General features: G+C 32.8%; 1 protein-coding gene across 2 annotated transcripts in view; it reads left to right on the top strand.

Annotated features, from left to right (window-relative positions):
• The window catches only part of HSPA4L (heat shock protein family A (Hsp70) member 4 like), a 45,537-nt gene extending 27,298 nt beyond the window's left edge, over window positions 1–18,239 (top strand). For both annotated transcript variants that reach the window (XM_006212222.4, XM_072937760.1), the window contains exons 13-20: window positions 1,062–1,261; window positions 5,825–5,923; window positions 7,740–7,877; window positions 10,171–10,296; window positions 10,638–10,745; window positions 11,898–12,017; window positions 14,632–14,793; window positions 17,545–18,239. In XM_006212222.4, the coding sequence (XP_006212284.2) occupies window positions 1,062–1,261; window positions 5,825–5,923; window positions 7,740–7,877; window positions 10,171–10,296; window positions 10,638–10,745; window positions 11,898–12,017; window positions 14,632–14,793; window positions 17,545–17,736 (1,145 nt within the window). In that variant the 3' untranslated portion in view covers window positions 17,737–18,239. The remainder of the gene's footprint in view (window positions 1–1,061; window positions 1,262–5,824; window positions 5,924–7,739; window positions 7,878–10,170; window positions 10,297–10,637; window positions 10,746–11,897; window positions 12,018–14,631; window positions 14,794–17,544) is intronic.
• Window positions 18,240–19,484: the final 1,245 nt, after the last annotated feature.

Raw genomic sequence — 19,484 nt, 5'->3', positions numbered from 1 at the left:
ACATAAATATTTAAATTATGTTATTTAAAGCAGTAGAAGTAAGTTACTGAAAATGGTGTTCGTTTCCTAGGGCTTCTGTAACTAAGTACTACGAACTAGGTGGTTTCAACAATAGAAATGTACTGTCTCAGTTCTGGAGGCTAGAGGTTCAAAATCAAGGTGTTGGCAGGATTGGTTCCTTCTGAGGGCTGTGAAGGAAGGATCTATCACAGGTCTCAGTCCTTGGTTCATAGATGGCCATCTGTATGTTCACATGACATTCTCCTTGGTATTGAAATAAGGATACCATGTTTTTGGATTAGAGCCTACCCTGATGACTGCATTTTAACTGGATTACCTTGTAAAGACTCTGTCTCCAACTAAGGTCACCTTCTGAGGTACTAAAGAGTAGAGTTTCAATATATGAATAGGGTGCGGGGGAAGGCGTTAAGAACTGAACTTATAAAAAAGGTCAACCGGATTTTTTTTACTATAGTTTTTCTGCCCAGTATTCTCTCTCTACTATGGATAACATTATATATTTGAGACTTTTTTTGAAAAATAAAACATCAGTAGATTTCTTAAAGTGAAAAATTAATGTGACCTCAGTAGGTAGTAGTGACTGGATAACTTAGCAATTTTGCTATAGGAAAAATCCAGAAAAAAGTTTTAAATTGCTTTATTTATGAATTACCAAATGATTATGAGTATCTATTTTGTTTTCAAACTCAGAAACTGAATTTTGTTATTTTGGTTGTAGTGTGGCAATATTACAAAACACTTAAAAGTTACATTGCCTTGGGTTAGGATTTGTCCTTAAGATCCCAACTCCTTTTTCCTAGCATTGGTGATTTTGAACAGATTGCTTAACCTTTCTGAATTTTAACACCAGGTTATTTATTAGTGTATAAAAAGGAGATCTTGGGAAAATTCCTGTCCCATGGTAATTAATCAGGATATGATAATAATTTTATGATTTTTTTTTGCCAGCATCTGAAAGGTGATAGTAAAATTATTCAATGAATGAATTGAATGAGTTAATCTGAGGCCCAGGTACTGATCAAAGCTCTTTTTTCCTTCAGGGAGCTTCACTATTCAGAATGTTTTCCCACAGTCTGATGGTGACAGTTCCAAAGTGAAGGTTAAAGTTCGTATTAACATCCATGGAATCTTCAGTGTGGCTAGTGCATCAGTAATTGAGAAGCAGAATATTGAAGGGGATCCCAGTGATGTTCCTATGGAGACAGAAACTTCTCTTAAGAATGAAAGCAAAGATGATGTGGTATGTAGAAATTGTATTTCCAGATTCCTCTAATTAATAATATATACAGCACCTTAATTGTAACTGGTACTTTAGTAGTCGAAAACATTAATACTGAGGTTTTATTCAGAAGTTATGCCGTAGGAATCAGTGTATAGACTTATAAAAATAAAAGCATTAAAGAATAATTCTATTTTGAATGCTCTGCATCTTTCACATTGTAACATACTTCTCAGAGGCTTGCATTTATCTTCATAGCATTATATGGAAAATATGTATGTGTCTGGAGTCATCTTTCCTAAATTCTTTTTATCTATTAAAAACATTTATTATTACTAACTTTTTTGCTTACAGATAAACCAATTCAGAATAGTAAATTCTGAACTGTATACATATGTATTTTTAGATTGAAATCCATGCTTAATAAAGAATGTTTCAGGACTTAGGGGTATCTGTGGCAGTTGACCAAAAGAATATGTGTTATATTCAGTAACATAAAAACAGATTTTTGACAGTTTATTTCTTTATGAGTTATGTAACATTGCATTTACTCTTGGCAGTGTACAGATGAAGGAATCTTAGGAGAAAGTGATTGTATTGAATTACATAAAGTTTTCATTTTTTTATGTATACTATTTGTAAGTTATTTTAATGGCTTTTATTGGATTTTTTCAAATCATAATTGGATACCTGCCCTTGATTTTTCATATTTTTTAATATATTTGTGCATGCTAAGAATGGATTTTCTTTTGTTAAATTTCAGTAGTTTCTCCCTTTTGTGAAAGTTGTCTTTTTGTCTGTTTTTTATTAAAAATCACTGTAAAATCTTTTCTTCCAGATTGATCAGAATTCTACTACTCCTCCTTAAAGTACTTCATTTAAGGACCATGGCATTTTCTTTCATTCTTCTCATGTATTATTTTGGCATTACATTATCCTCTCCTTGAAGTGAAGGAAACACTGTCCTAATCTGTTAGTGAATCACAATAGTCAGTTTTTCTTAAATTAACGTAAGAGTAATAGGTGAAAAGTTAATTTTCTTCACTGTAGTTCACAACTTTTGTCAGACATGTAAAGTTAATCCATTAAGATTTATTTTTATTAAAGTTGAAAGCACTCTGCCTTTTAGAATGAGTTCTTTTAAAACAGTTTCACTCTTTACCTCTTTTTCTTAGGTCTCTGCCTAGACCTTTAGTTTCCTCTATGCACTGTTAGTGAATCCTGGGCACTAGAACCAAGAAGAACATGGCACCCATTTTCTACCTTTCCTAACATTTCTTACTTGCTGCTTCTGATTGTCTGTGGGCTTGAAAGCCAGTTAGCCAGTCCCTTAGGATGATTTCTGGATGTGGACTTAAAAGACTCTCCTGTATAAAATGTATAAATTTATAACATCCGCCTTAGCCACTCAGAGACTGCTTTGCTTACAAGAGTTTTTGGCTTACTAGAAAACATTTCCAAGTAGTTGGTGTTCAATATAAGGGATTTCTTCTAGATAAGTGAGATGTTCTTGAGTATTTCTTCTATAATTTATATAATCAAAGGACAAAGAAAGGTAACTGATGTTATGGATCATGTATTTGGCATTGTTGGTAAGCACACTGACATACAGTATCTCCTTTTAAACCCTTACTGTAGCTGGTGTAATAGGTGTTGAATAAATTAGTTTGTTTCCTTATCTTTGCTAAAAACGTAAGGGGTGATGTTGAATACCCTACTGTGTTGAAAACATCCTGTATACTGTATTGCTTAGTGGTTCTCTCTAGAACTTTTAAATTCTGTATCTGGAAGTTTAAAAGCTGAAGGCTTTAAATATCATTATAAAGGAATCTCTCCCTTCCCCACTCCCAATTTGTGAGCCAGTTCTAAGGAGAATCTGGAGGCTAACTGTCTAAGTTTTAATGGAGAAAATAAGAGGATAGTAAGGTTTTTTTACTCTCCCTTATTGCTGACATTCCTGGCTCTGAGGTAGATAAAGACACCCAGGCAGTGAGCAACAGTAGGAGTTACTTTTTCTTTGCATGGAAGTCAATTTATGAAAGATGATTTTATGGGTCTTATTTTTTTCACTAAAAATTAAGATAGCTTTGATTTTCCTGAAAAATCATAACATAGATTGCCAACTTTTCTTCAATACAGTGTAAGGATGTCTCAGAAAATGGACACTTTTTCTAACTATTTATTAATATCTGGACATATTAAAAAGTTAACACAACAGACTTCATCACAAAACTAAGAATCAAAGAGACTATTCTGTTTATCGTACTAATGTACCATGATTTAACTACTCTGCAAGTGTTGACCATTTCGGTTATTTATCTATTTATTTTTAAATTCAAAATATCTGATGACTTATTTAAATTCAAAATATCTGATTACTTCTATTACTAGAACAGGTACTGTTCTAGGCACTGAGGATACAATAGTAAGATAAAAAAGGTCCCTACCCTTCTGTAACTTATATTCTAATGGAAAAGGACAGGCAAGCAGCAACAAGATACCATATAAATATAAAGGAAACTAACAGCAGGGTATGCACAGTGGAAATTAAGTGATGAGGAAAGCCACCTGTGAGGAAGGAAGAGAAAGGTTAGCCTGAAAGATGAAAAGGCAGTTTGAGGGTAAGGAGTGGGTAGGTGGTTGTCCAGGCAGAAGGGATAACCAGTCCAATGGCCCTGAAGGCATGATGCCCTTTTGTGTTGTAACAAATACAAGGGTAGCTGATATACAAGATACAAGAGTGGAAAAAGGGAGCATGACAATAAAAAAACAAAGTTGAGAAGGTCAGTAGGGACAAATCGGGTAAATCCGTATAGTTCATAATAAGGATTCTGCATTGTATTCTTAAGTGCTTTTTATTTATTTAGCAAATAACTAGAGGCACCTAGATTATGTGTTGTGTGTTTGGATATAGCAGTGAACAGAAAGAGTCTCAACCCTCGTGGAGTTTTAAATAAATTAGAGAACCCAAGTTCTATGCACTAGAGGCACTTCCATTAACTTCCGCACTATTGATAATATTCCTATGGATCTCCTTAAAGTAATTTTAAAAGATTAATAAATTACTATCATACCAACTGTAAGATGTACAATTTTCCACTTATTAATATACCTGAAATTGGGATGTGTCATGTAAATGACAATATATATTTACTGCTGCCTGTGGCAGTAATCATCATTTGTACGTGTTTGAACTTGATTGTTATTCCTAATGGCATAAGTAGGCAATTGCAACCTCTTGACATTAAACACATTGTTGAAGGCCCATTCAATAAAGGAATACCAGTCCTGGTTGTCTGAAAACCATCCACTGACTCCTTCTGGTAAGATAAACATTATGATAAAACTTGTAGAACAGGTGTCAGTGGCTTATAAGAAAATATTAGAGACCATACTGAAGCAGTTTTTAAACAAATGGCTGGGTTATTAATGGTCTTGATGGACAGAGGACAATATTAATGTAGAAAAATTCAAACATCAACCACTGAATTAAGTGATTTAGAAGAGCTGGGTTCTAAATCTGAACTATATTACTTGGTTTATTTCTTTTGCAGCTATGAATAGAAGAGTTCAGTAAGTATAAAATAAAAACGCTAAGTGATCAAGCATTTTGGCCTTTAATTGGCAGCACTGTTTTGTTAGTATTACATGAAATAGAGTTAATAATGTATTTTTGTCATCCTACATTACCCCAACTCAATCACTGTATCACTTTTTTCACCTCTTCATTATAGGCTTGGGTAAATTGTAGAGATGGAAAGTGGTAGGGTGTAGCACCTGGGGGGTGGAATTCAGAAATAACTGACTTTGTAACTACAAAGAACACTGGTTTAAATTATCTTCTAACTTGTTTTTCTCTTTGGCACAAATAAGTGTTTATTCAAAATAGCCTTCTGGGCATTATATAAATGCTCAACTCCATATATATATGAGAGACATAAATTACACTGATTGCTACATTCCAGGCTTTCTTCTTTTTAGTAGGATGGTCATGGATAAGATTAAGAAAAACCAGAAAATTCTAATACTTGTGATTGCTTGCCAAGTGGAGAGTCCATTTGGCAGTCTATTGGTTGAAAGTGTGTCTTGTAAAGTTTACATTATAATAATTCAGAGACATCAGCTTGACTGATACATTTCCTTTGAGTATTTTACTACATTGAAAAAAATAGAATTGAATTTATGTGTAATACATAAATTTTGAATCTTTTTCACTTTATTTTCCCACATTAAGTTCTTTATAAACATTTTTCATGTTGAGTTTAGTGTTCTTTTTGTAAGCTTGCTTTCATGAATCTTGGTTTGTGAATTTGACTTATGAACAGTTTTCCATTTATTTTGCCACAGGTGAATGAAACAAGATTTATTCACATAGCATCAAATAGGTCTTTTTAATTTTACTTACTACCTGTTAATCTAATTATTTTTAGTTATTCTCATGTCAGAAACAATGAGCTTCTCCTTCACTATGTTCATACATTTCAAAACAGGCTTGAACTTTTAAGAGGCTGTTCATTACAAAAAGTAAAAAAAAAGAAAGAAAAAGACACTATAAATATTGCCAATTATACATTTTCTTTCCAGGATAAAATGCAGGTTGACCAAGAAGAAGGAGGTCATCAAAAATGTCATGCTGAACACACTCCAGAAGAAGAAATTGATCATACAGGAACCAAAACAAAGGTTTGTTCTACTATTTCTGTGGCTGTATCTTTTTGAAGTTGATATTTTCAATTAATGTTTAGCTTTACAATGCATACTTTTAATAAACTTGATATTTTTAATTATAGTGTTATGAAAATACAGAAATTATGTAACCAGAATAAATAAATTTTATGATTCATTATAGAGGATTTTTAAAAGAATGAACCCTAATAATATAAATAAAATTAATTTTGGCAGGAAAAAAGATGTTTTTCATTAACTTTTTTTCTCATTAAAATCATGTAATTTCATAGAAAATAGGAAATAGAATAACCCAAATGAAGAAAACTTAAATTAGCAATAATGTTGCATCTCAGAATTAACCACTATTAAGAATTTTGCTGCAATGCATAAAGTATTTTTTCTCTGTGCAGAAATATTTTTGAAAGTAAAATTTTAAATGATAAATGACTTGTACTGAGAGTCATCATTATACTGAGATAGTCATTGCTGATAGAAGAGAAGGGGAGACACCCTGCCCCAGTCACCCAGTTGAATGTAGCTGCAGCTCTGAGCTCTCATCTTTGACAGATTTTTCTAACCTAAACAGAATTTAATTGGATAGTGATGGTTAGCTGTATAGATTTTTTTCAAAGGCTATATAAAGATTCAGTTGTAAATCCTAGGTGCTCAAGTAATACAAAACCTGAAACCTGCTTTTCTAATTTTTTAATTTTGCTCAATATTTTTTGCTTGTAATTGTTCAACAATTCTATTGAGATAGCTTACATATCATGCAATTCTCCCATGTAAGAGTGCAAGTCAAAAGTTTTTAATATATTCACAGAGTTGTGCAGTCATTATCACAATTTATAGCATTTTCATCTCTCCAGAAAGAAGCCCTGTACCCATTAGCAGTAACTCTCTATTTACCCCCAATCCTCCCCCTGCCAGCCTTAGGCAATCACTTATCTTTATAGATCTGCCTATTCCAGACATTTTTTAAAAACTTTTTCTCTTTTTTGAGGGGGAGGTAATTATGTTTATTTATTTATTCTTAATGGAGGTACCGGGGATTGAACCCAGGACCTCATGCATGCTAAGCACACACTCTACCACTGAGCTAAACCTCCCCCTGGGCATTTCATATAAATTTAGTCATACAATATGTGGTCCTTTATGACTGGCTTCTTTCACTAAGCACGTTTTCAAGGTTCATCCAGATTGTAGGATATATCAGTACTTTATTCCCTTTTGTGGCTGAGTAATATTGCATTGTATGGATGCATGCCACATTTTATTTATTTATTCATCAGCTGATGGATGCTGGAATTGTCTCCACTTTTTGAGTGTTATGAACAATCACATACAAGTTTTTGTGTGGATATGTATTTTCATTTCCCTTGTGTATGTACCCAAGAATGGAATTACCAGGTCATATGGTATCTCTCTGTTTAACAGTTGGAGGAACAGACCAACTGTTTTCCAAAACGGCTGCAGCATTTTTGATAACAATTCCAAAATGCTGTCTTGTCAGTTGTGTATGAGGATTCCAGTTACTCCATATTCTCACCAATTCTTATTTTCCTTTTTTTAAATTTATAGCCATGCTAGTGGGTATGAAGTGGCATCTTACTTGGTTTTAATTTGTATTTTCAGCCCAATGTTTTTTATGTAGAAAGATTCAGTGTATTACAGAGTATAAAATACTATCAGTATTAAAGTGGTATTTTTAAATAAAGTATAGTAGATTATAATATTTTTGATTCTACCTTGTTTCATCAGAAATTAGTCTCTTAAATCTATTTTTAAGCTAGTTTTAGAAATTTACACTTCTTGTGCATTTCTTTTGCAGCCTACTCCCTCAGATAAACAAGAGAGATTAAACCAGACCAGTAAAAAAGGAAAAGTCAAGAGTATTGATCTACCTATCCAGAGTAGCCTGTGTAGACAACTGGGCCAAGATCTTCTCAACAGCTACATTGAAAATGAGGTATACAAATCTGAGTTGATGTTGAATTAGGTGATAATATGTTCTGAAAATTTTGTAGAGGTCAATGATTATCCCCCAAATTTGGGGAAACTAGTCTGTAATTCATAAGGGATTATTAAATAGATCATTGAACCACTTTATTTTGAACAAAATGCTGCGCTGTATTGTCATGTACAGTGTAATTTCACTTTAGTTATATGAAAAACATGAAATATCTCCACTGTAGAGAAAGGCCACTCCAACACTAATGATTCTTACCCCCTTTTATTGTATCGTTAACAGTAGCACCCAGCAGACATCATATAGGGAAGTATTACCAGCCTCCCTCTTCTAATGTGTTGTCCTTAAAGATTAAGGTTCTATTCAGAATATTTTCTGACTTCATTTAGTACTTTTAAGAATTGTTGTCAGTCTTGAAATTTTCTTTACATATCTACATGTTTAATTTTACAGTTGCTTAAGAAAAAGTTTGGTTTCTTTACCAATAGTTGCATAAAAAGTATTTTTATTTTAAAATTTACATTTCTAATAGTTGCTAATTTCTATAGACTTGACTGGCATTAAAGAAGGTCAGTTTTTTTTGAAGTGGCCCATATTCCTCCCCAACTGCTGCACATTATTCTAGGAATTCCTTCAAGAGATTGTGAACAGTGCTTTCTCTCTCTAGTACCTACTTATATCACCTTTTCATTAATTAAATGATGCATTTATGTGAAGAAAGCATTTCTAGAGATCCTGGGTAATTCTGAATTTGTATGATTTGAAACTAATTTTCCCAAAGGAATGAATTGTGGGGAAGCACAGGTATGACAAATTTTGTGTGTAAAATAAGATTTTTTTCTTAAGTTTTTTAATGTCTATTTTAAATTCACAAATGTCAGTGCTCTGTAGTGTTATGTTGTAAAATACAGTGTTTTTGTTCAAGTACAAATTTTGTTCTCTATTATAATCAGATTCTTTCTTTGTTCTTGATTTAACAATAATTTTTGCCAACATCTTTAAGTACTTTGATATTTTACTTAATCTTCAAAAAACTATGAATTGTAAATACTGTTAGAGATCTACATTTTATAGATAAGGAAACAGGCACAAGGTAGGCTGAATTACCCAAGGTCAGAGAGTAACCTTTTGTGTTAAAGCCAGATAGTCTGTCTCCAGAGCTCAGGATCACAACACTGTACTGTAGCCCTTCCCAGAGCTAACATTTATTCAGCACCAGTTAGGTGTCAAGCACTATAATAAATATTTTAATATGAGTTATGTCAATCTTATTAACAGCCATACGAGATAGAAAGAAGTATGCTCTTTAGGAATAACAAAACTGAGGTTTAGGGAGGTCAGGTGACTTTGCTGCAATCTCAAAGCTAGTAAATAAATGGGGAACCTAAGATTCTAACCCTAGTATGTACAATGACTATATGCTTTTTTTAAATAAAAATTTTTGAGATATAATTCACACACCATACAATTCACCAATTTAAACTGTTCAGTTCAGAAGGTTTTGCTATATTACATTATTAATTTTTAGAATTGTGATAAAATGTATGTAACAAAATTTGCCATTTTGATAAATTCTAAGTGTACAATAATTTCATGACATTAATTATATTCACAATGTTGTGTAACCATCACCAGTATTTCCAAAACTTTTTCATCACCCCAAATAGAAGCTCTATAACCATTAACTAACAACTCATCATTCCTCCTTTCCCTTAACCCCCAATAAACTCTAATCTACTTTGTCTCTGTGAATTTACCTGTTCTAGATAACCCATATAAATATAATTGTGTATTATTTGTCCTTTTGTGTCTGGCTTATTTCACTTAGCATGTTTTCAAGGTTCGTCCATTCTATAACATGTATCAGAACTTTATTTTTATAGAATAATATTCCACTTATATATATATATATATATATATATATACACACACACATATTTTATTTATCCATTCATCTGTTAATGGACAAGTGAGTTGTTTTCTGCCTTTTAGCTGTTATGCATAACGCTGCAGTGAACATGGGCGTACAAATATCTGTTTGAATCCCTGCTTTCAGTTTTTTGGTTATGTACCTAGGAGTGATATTGCTGGGTCATATTGTAGTTCTTTGTCTAGCTTTTTTAGGAAACACCAAACTTCTTCCTAAGAGCTGCAGTATTTTACATCCCCAACAGCAGTGTTCAAATTCTCCACGTCCTCACCAACACGTCTGTGTGAAGTGCTGTTTCTTTGTAGTTTTGGTTTACATTTCCCGAATGTTTTCATGGCTACTAATCTGAAATTTTTTGAATAGGGGAAGATGATAATGCAGGATAAGTTAGAGAAAGAAAGAAATGATGCAAAGAATGCTGTTGAAGAATATGTATATGATTTTAGAGACAAGCTTGGCACTGTCTATGAAAAATTCATCACTCAAGAAGTAAGTCTACATTGCAAACTGACTATAACTCATTAATAAAAAGAAGTAAGTCTAAATTTCATAGTTTTTAGAACTATTTAAATGTTTGCTTGAGAATGCTAATACAAATATGTAAATAAATGTACCAGATGTGCTACTGTTAATCTTTTGAGCACATTCAGGAATGGTTATCAGTTATTTCTCCAAATTACAGAAGTCTGGGAAAACATGTTTATAAATAAAGTCAGAAAACCTTAAAATTTAATTTTTTTATACTTCAAAAACATTTTGTCCTTCTGTGATGACTTTTATTTCTTAAGGCCAGAGCATTTTCAATGACTGTCTCTTAAATCTTTTACTAGGACTTGAATAAACTGTCTGCAATATTGGAAGACACAGAAAATTGGCTTTATGAAGAAGGAGAGGACCAACCTAAACAAATTTATGTGGATAAGCTTCAAGAACTAAAGGTAAATTTCCTAAAAGTCCATATTTGGACTAAAAACTGAATACAACATTAAGGTGTCCCAAAAATTATGGTGTAAGAGCACAGTGAATGTTTTTGACAAACATATAAACAATGTATAATCATATTTGTCTTGATACTCAGATATAAGATATTTAGTAGATGACTGGAATGTTAATATTACTTTTATACAAACCATGTATTTCTTAGATGTCATTAAGAAGTGATTTGTCAGTCTGACCCCTACCCAGTAGAAGAGTCACCCTTCCTCTGCTTCTCTCCCCCTTCACTGATTTAAATAGACTAAATGCAATATGCTATCCTGGAACAGAAAGAGACGAAATCTGAATAAAGTCTGGAGTTCAGTTAATAGTAATGTACTACTGTTGATTTGGGGTTGTGACAAATATTCTATGATGGTATGTTAGCATTAGAGAAAAGTGATAAAAGGTGCCTCGCTCCCTGTTGTTTCCTTTGTAACTTTTCTGAAAATCAAATATTATTCTAAATCAAGCTGATTTTAAATCTGTAAAGAATTTGACAGAAAATATGTATTTTTCTAAAGTATCTCCCTCCTCAAAGTTATAGAGGCTGTTTTTAAATTTAGAAACTCCCTATTCCAGGCACCTGGGGCAAGGGGTCAAAGCGCTTTCGTTTTTGTTTTTTAGACACTATACTTACAATACAGTTTCTAATCTAGTGAACAAATATAACGAATAATATTCAGTAGATATTAAGATCAGGAAATCCCAGTAATCACGTTGCTTGTAGAGAGTTACATGCATTTCAAGCATTTGAAACCAAGTTTCAAATACATGAATTCTGCATGCAATGTAGTTCTTATGGTTTTCTTATTTTAATAGTTTTATAAACTTTTAACACCCAACTTTGAAGGAATTAAAGTTTTTACTTTGGACTTGAGAGAAATCAAGAGGTAACCTTAATGAATGAGAGAAGGATGTAAGTCATGGGGTTAGGCATCTCTATGTAGGACTGAGTAAGCAAATAACCACTGGAACTCATCTTCATGAAGGAAAATAAGAGGGGGCATTTTAATCTGGGCAGCTTTCTTTGCTATTCGTCATCCTATAAGGGTCCATTAAAAGTTGTTTTCTGTTAATAACTTTTTATTTTAAAAAATTTCTTATGTTAACAGAAATATGGGCAGCCTATTCAGATGAGGTACATGGAACATGAAGAGAGACCAAAAGCTTTAAACGACTTGGGGAAAAAAATCCAACTTGTCATGAAAGTGATAGAAGCTTACAGAAACAAGGTATTGAATTTATAAAGTCAGCTGGTGATGATAGTATGTATGTAGTACACAGAGAGGGTAGGGTAAGTCTAAAAGTTCTCAACTGCAAAGACATAGCAGTTGTTGCTATCAGATTCTAGAGACATTGGGCACCAAACTTAAAACTTTTTTCTTTATTGGAAAGCTATCAGGATAGGATACTGTCTACTTAAAATACATTGCAAATAAGTGGTTTTTATCTTTTAAAATTCCATAAAACCATATTATAAACTAATCCAGTGACCAAATTCATTGTTTTCTTCTTAGGGTTTCTTTATTGATACAGTGAGAGGTTTCTTGGACCTCTTTTAATCTACAGCCCTTGTTGAAACTGGACTCTGCTAGCCTTTGTTTTGCCCCTTGGCCTCTTTTTCTTTTGATTGCTCTTTGTACTCCAATCTCCTAGTCATCTGTAATGTCCATTCCCTTTTTTCTTTTATATATGTGCCCAAGTCTATTTTATTACCCTTAACCTTTCTACTGTTTTTAAGCCTGACATATTTAGTTCTATAAATGATATCTCCATTTGGATGTAACAGTAAGATTTGAGAAAATTAAGCTGATCATTTTTTTCCTTTAAACCAGAGGTTAGTAGACTTTCTTTAAATGAACAAATATTTTAGAATCTGCAGGCTTTTCCATCTCTATACAACTATTCATCTCTGCCACTATAACACAAAAGCAACCATACAGTTTGTAAATGATGGACATGGCTGTGTTCCAACATAACTTTATTAAAAATCTCAGACAGCGGATTGAATTTGGCCTGCAGGACAACTTTGCAACATACAAACTTAACTATACTGCTTTTACTACATAGTGTGAAAAGTGGTTACTTATTTTAGAAATACTTGCAAATTTCGTAAAATAAAGATTGTAGTCCAGCCAACCTAAAAGAGTAATCGAGGTACTAACCATGAATTTGCCTGGCAATGTCAGTGTCCAAATTGTCCATATAAATACAAATAGAATGTAAGGATACTGAAAAAGTAAGAAGGAGCAAGTAGATGAATGAAAATACCAAGAATATTTCAAATCTGGTATTGGAGGATCTAGGTACAACTACTGTGGCCCAGTGATCCCAGGCTGTAGCAATCTTCTTGAGGATGCAGGTTTAAAATATTATTCAAAATAAGACAAAACTTCACTTATGCACGAGGATTTTGAGTTTTTATTTTGTTCCAGGCTCTCTTCAAGGTACTGAAACTACAGCATCAAACAAAACCTTGAATCTGTTTCCAGTATGCTTCAGTTCGGAAAGGTAGACAGTAAATGAGCTACTGTAAAGTAGTCAGATGGTGATAAAAAGCTGTGGGAAAAGTTAAGGAACTGCCAGAGGTGGAGATTTGTCAGAAGAGCAGACTAAGGGCAGATGTCATCTTTGACATGTGAGGGGAGAACTAAAGGAGAGGTGACGGCTCAAGGTGTATGATAACTTTAAAAAGAATGAGAAAAAGGGAATAGCAGTTGCAAAAATCTCAAGAAGAGAATGTGTTGGAGTAACAGTAGGAAGCCAGCATGGCTTAAAACAGTGAGGGTGGCGTTATCAGTTGCCACATCATAAAGGGCCTAGTGGTCCATTATAAAAGTTTGGCTATAACACTGAAATAAGAATCCATTGGATGCATTTGAGCATGGAAGTTATGTGATTTAACTTATTCTTTAAAGGATATGGAAGTAGAGAGACTAGTTAATATATTGGAGTAATACAAGCAAGAAATGATGGAGCCCTGAGCCTGGATAGTGGAGGAAGAAGTGGTTGGATTTTTGCTGCATATATTTTGAAGGCAGAGCTAATAAGCTTCACTGATAGATTTTATGTAAATATAACAAAAGAGGAGTCAAAATGACTCCAAGAATCTTGGCCTGGAAGGATGAAGTTGCCATGTACAGCAATGGGGAAAACATGGAAGAGTAGGTGGGGAAGTAATCTTGAGTTTGAAACACAGGTAGTCATTTCAGATTTTACAAATAGGAATTCAAGTTGGATGTTGGATATAGAGTTGGGAATTCATATAAGAGGTTCAGGCTGGAGAATATTTAAAAGCATGTAGATAGAGGGATGAATGGGGAACAGATACTCTTTCTCTGTGTTGCATTGTCATTTCTTTCTGGGTTTTTGGCTACCAGTCTAAATCATGACTTCTTAGATTGTCTCCTACATGTGACAGCTGCAGTTCTCTTTTTCAGACAAATTTTATTATGTAATTCTCCTTATCAACTTAACCATATCTGTTGAATGGTCAGATTTTCTGTCTAGCTTGCTATATGGCTGCTTACTTTATTTCTCTCTACTCCCTAATAAATTTAATTCCATGCAGCAGCCTTCTTGTGTAAGTACTACTTTTCCCTTTAGTATTTTCCACCAGTCATTGTTTTCCAAACCTGACTTCTTCAGAAAGCCTTTCCTTATAAAAACCCACACTGACTTTTTTCTTCCCAGTTTCTTTAGTTCTGTGTAATCTGTAAATGGCTTCTTCACATGGGTATTGAGGTATACACTCAATAATTTCTACTTAAAGGATTTAGATTCTTATCAATAAATTGGTGCTTACTGAAAAATCGGTTATGGGTTTTTTTTTTTCCTTCCTAATAGGATGAAAGATACGATCATTTGGATCCTGGTGAAATGGAAAAAGTAGAAAAATATATCAGTGAAGCCATGAGTTGGCTGAATAGTAAGATGAATGCACAGAACAAACTAAGTCTCACTCAAGATCCTGTGGTGAAAGTTTCAGAAATAGTTGCAAAGTCTAAGGTAAAAAACTATAAAATTCTCTTTTTTGTGGATTCAATCACAAATTTTTTAATGGTAGCCATACTCTGAGAAATAATCAATTTGCAGAAGAACTTAGAAAAACAGGAATTTGAGGCTAGTCTTAGTTTGGAAAAAAAGATTATAGATGGAACATCTTTGTTCATTGATTTTTATTAGTCTCAGACACAAGGCTGTTTTTAGATTTTAAGTGTAATACTGAATGAATAAAGCAATGCAAAACTCTGTCAAATATCTGACTTAACAAGACTAGATAAGACTTCTCAGTCTCTACTGTAAAACTGCAGTGTATGTTTGTCTTTGACATAGTTTGAAATATGTAAAATTCCATGGTAAAATCTTACTTCTGAGATAAATTTTCCAGTTTGCAAAACGTTATTACTGAAAATGTCAAAGGTTAGATAAAATACCATGAAAAACATGAGCACAAACTTTCTAATAAAGATCAGTATCTAAGTAGAAAAATGAGTAAAGACATTGGATAAACAATTGACATGTCTAATAAATGCATTAAAAGGTATTCAACCTCACTAATCTAAGAAATGCAGATCTCTTTTTTCACCCATCTGATTTGATTGTTTACATTTATAATCTTTGCCTTAACTGCCAAGGGTGTGAAGATGGCTGCTCTCCCTAAGCAACTTGGTTAAATTTGTTGCAATTCTCCTGGGAATATGTATAGAAATTTAGAGTGAATATAACCTTTAACACAGAAATCACAATACTGAGAAGTCATCTTAATTTGACTGTTGCACAAGTATATGTATATAAATACCCTTGCTTATGATAGCAAAAACCTGACAACCTAAATACCTATCAGTAAAAGACCAGATAAATAAGTTGATGCATATATAGCACATTGCAACAGTTAAATACAGTATTTAAGATACAGAGATATATCTATTTAGATATAAGGATTTATACAACATACTGAGTGAACAAGGAAAGATTACAGAATCAAAAAATTATCTCACTATATAAATTAGCATGTTTCATACATTTATGTTTGGATATATGTGTATGCATGGACATAAATCTAGAAGGATGTTCACCAAAATGTTAATAGTGTTAATTTATGGAGATGGAATTTCACGTGATTTTTTTTTTAATCTAGTTCAATATGTTTGTAGGTATTTGGTCTATTTTTAAAACAAGAACAAGTTTTGGGTTTCTTTTAAGTTGAAGTATAGTTGATTTACAAGATTATATTAGTTCCAGGTGTACAATATAGTGAATGATTCAATATTTTTTATATATTAATACTCCATTTAAAGTAATTGTAAAATATTGGCTATGTTCCCTGTGCTGTACCATATATCCTTGCAGCTTATTTATTTGATACATAGTAGTTTGTACCTCTTAGTCCTCTACCCCTATCGTGCTAATCCCTTCCTTCCATCTTCCCACTGGTAACCACTAGTTTGTTCTCTATATCTGTGAGTCTGTTTCTTTTTTGTTATATTCACTCATTTATTTTTTAGATTCCACATACAAGTATAATATACAGTTTTGTCTTTCTCTGTAAGCATAGTAACTTCCAGGTCCATCCATGTTGTTGCTAATGGTAAATTTTCATCCCTTTTCATGGCTGAGTAGTATTCCATTGTGTGTGTGCTTCCATATCTTGGCAATTGTAAATAATGCTGCTGAGAACACTGGGGTGCATGTATCTTATCGAATTAGTATTTTCATTTTTTTCCAGATATTTACCCAGGGATAGAATTGGTAGATCATATGGTAGTTCTGTTTTTAGCTTTTGAGGAGCCTTCATCCTGTTTTTCATAGTGGCTGCATCAATGTGCATTCCCACCAAAAGTGTACCTAGGGTTTCCTTTTCTCCATATACTCACTAATATTTGTTATTTGCAGTCTTTTTGATGATAGCCATTCTGACAGGTGTGAAATGGTATTACAGTGTGATTTTGATTTGCATTTCTCTGATGATTAATGATGTCGGGCATCTTTTCATGCATCAAAACAGGTCTTTTTTTAATCAAAGAAAACAGAGTATTTTCTTTTTGAGAGAGTTTAGCAAAGAGGCTGTAATAATTTACTCTAAATAGATGACCTACAGCATGTGGTAAGAACAGTTTGCTGTGAAAACATTCCCCAAGTATGTTATTCCCTATTTTTCCATCTATCCCAGTTTCTGTCTCACTGGTCTTGAAAGAATTTAGTAGCATTATGAAACAGACTTTTATTTCTGTGTTGAAAAAGGATATAGAAAATATATTTCTTCTAAATTAAGTTGCATTTACTTTCATGAGTTATTTTTCCTTCAACAGAAAAGGTTACTCAGCTATTTTCAGAAAGTAAATAAACTTCATGTGTATATTTATATATACTTTTTAAAGTAATTTTCATGTTTATGTTGAGAAATTTCAATTTATGAAATAGGTATTATTTGACATAATTGTCATAAAAGACATAATTTAGGCATAATTTAAAGGAATGAATTAAAAATTATTCCTGCCAAAATAAATATTTAAATTATGACAAAATTCTTAGGAACAGTAGATACAAAGCATATTCTTAAAAGATTGGGCTGGCCCAGAAGATAAATCCTTCATTAAGGTTTTGAAGAAATAGTTTATGTTGCTAACTTAAGTTAATATGAACTCAGGAATGTGGAATTAATGTGGAAATTTAAAAAGTTTAATGTGGACTTTAGAAAATTAATGGGAACTTGTTATGTAATATTTTTAATATAATCAATTTTCTTCATGTCTTTAGGAACTGGATAGTTTCTGTAACCCAATCATTTACAAGCCTAAACCGAAAGTAGAGGTTGCTGAAGACAAAGCAAAAGCTAATAGTGAACACAACGGACCAATGGATGGACAGAGTGGGACTGAAACTAAACCAGATACAACAAAAGACAACTCACAGCATACTAAATCTTCTGGAGAGATGGAAGTAGACTAAGTCTTAATTTTACCATCACATAATTCAAACAGTGCAAGTAACCACAGGGGCCATCCTTCTTTTACATCTGGTACACACAACAGATGTTTAGTTCTTCTTAACCACTTTTTGTCATTTGTTTTTTGGAGTAGTTTTGAAAAGTGTTTTATATTGAGTGCACCTCTGTTCATTTCCATTGCTGCTTATGTGAAGCTTTAGCTGAATATAGACTTACAAGTCAGTTTAAGCTATCCTAATGTATTTTATACCAAACATGCAAGATTGAGAAGTAGTTGGCAACAATCTACCTTATTTAAAGCTTCTACTTGGATAAACCTCAGCTCCTTTATTCAGGAAAGGATATTGTATTGCACTGTTGTTGCAGAAGCATAGATTTAATTGCATCATTATTTTGAAAAACAAATACTGAAATTGATGTGGTTTAAAGCCACTGAGGCACTGACCTTTTTCTAGTTACTGTACTGTTATAATTTAAATATTAAAATAAGAGGTTCCCCGACAAATTAGTCCATCTCATTGTTGTGCCATGAGAACTCCAAAACTTTGTGATATAAATAAACTACATCACACATTGAAAGGGAAAATACACTATTTTATGTTAGAGTGGCACCAGCAGTTTGCTTTTTTTTACTAGTCATGTGGATTGATGTTTCTCAAAGAAATTTGGTGTCTTTTGCACTTGAAACTTCTCATCTACTTGTCCTGAAGAACACCTGCTGCTAAAGTATTGCTAGCCTAAAGATGATGAACCATTTTTGATGAAAATACTTTACCTTAAGGGGGAGATGCTGTTGACCTACTCAGACATGAATCTGTGATGTTGATAGCCTTGTTTCAGTTTTAATAGTTCTTTTAGTTTTCTTAACTGATTTCATTAATATGTTAACGCAGGGTAGGGAGAAATGGCACAATGTGTATTGCATTATATACATTTATCACTGATTTGCTTAATGTCAGAATATAAACACTATTAAATAAGTGATAATACTTGAAAAGAGGCACTTATACGGTTAAGTCTTAGGAAATAATGCTTGTAATAAACTTAACTATGTTACATATCAACAGACAAAATATAGAATGTTACATAGTCTGATATGATATGATTAAATTGTAGTTCCTGCTGTTACATTACTTGTTCAGACCTTGGCTCCAGTTTTGGTGCTTCATATACAAATTATATGGGACAAAGGACTGTAAAATTAAGATATTTTAAAGACTTAGTCTGTGCTTCATCACCAGATTTGTTGACATTGTTCAGTTCTGTCCAGAAGCTTGAAACTAAAAGTATGGGAGCAGGCAGAAATAACTTTTCAACCTACAAGAAAAAGAAGCATAGACAGTGCATGGGCACTTGCATTCTTAAACGCCACTCAACCAACCAGATTGACCTAGGTTAAAATTTTGAAACGCTCACTCTTTCCCAAAGCCACATATTTATATTTAGAAGATTATATTAATACTGACTTTTCTTAAGTAGTAAAAATTGAGAGTTTAGTATCTTTAGGGATAGTCTTTATTTCTCACTAAGTCTGTGAGAGATTTTGTTTCTACAATGTAGTCTGCACTGAAAGGAAAGTATGGAGCAGTGCATTTTGCAGGATTTTTATCCATCCTTTTTGAGGGAAGAGATGTCCCTTTTCTGCATTAAAAAAATACATAGACCCAGTATATTTTTAATGTCTTCCAGCCTTTAACTATCTTTTTGTAATACTCTTAAAGTGAAATAATTATATCCATTTTTAAAGCAT

This window comes from Vicugna pacos, chromosome 2 (genome assembly GCF_048564905.1).
Source record: "Vicugna pacos chromosome 2, VicPac4, whole genome shotgun sequence".
NCBI classification, from domain to species: Eukaryota; Metazoa; Chordata; class Mammalia; order Artiodactyla; family Camelidae; genus Vicugna; species Vicugna pacos.
The sequence above is the reverse complement of the archived record's forward strand: the minus strand, read 5'-3'. Positions and strand labels throughout refer to the sequence as shown.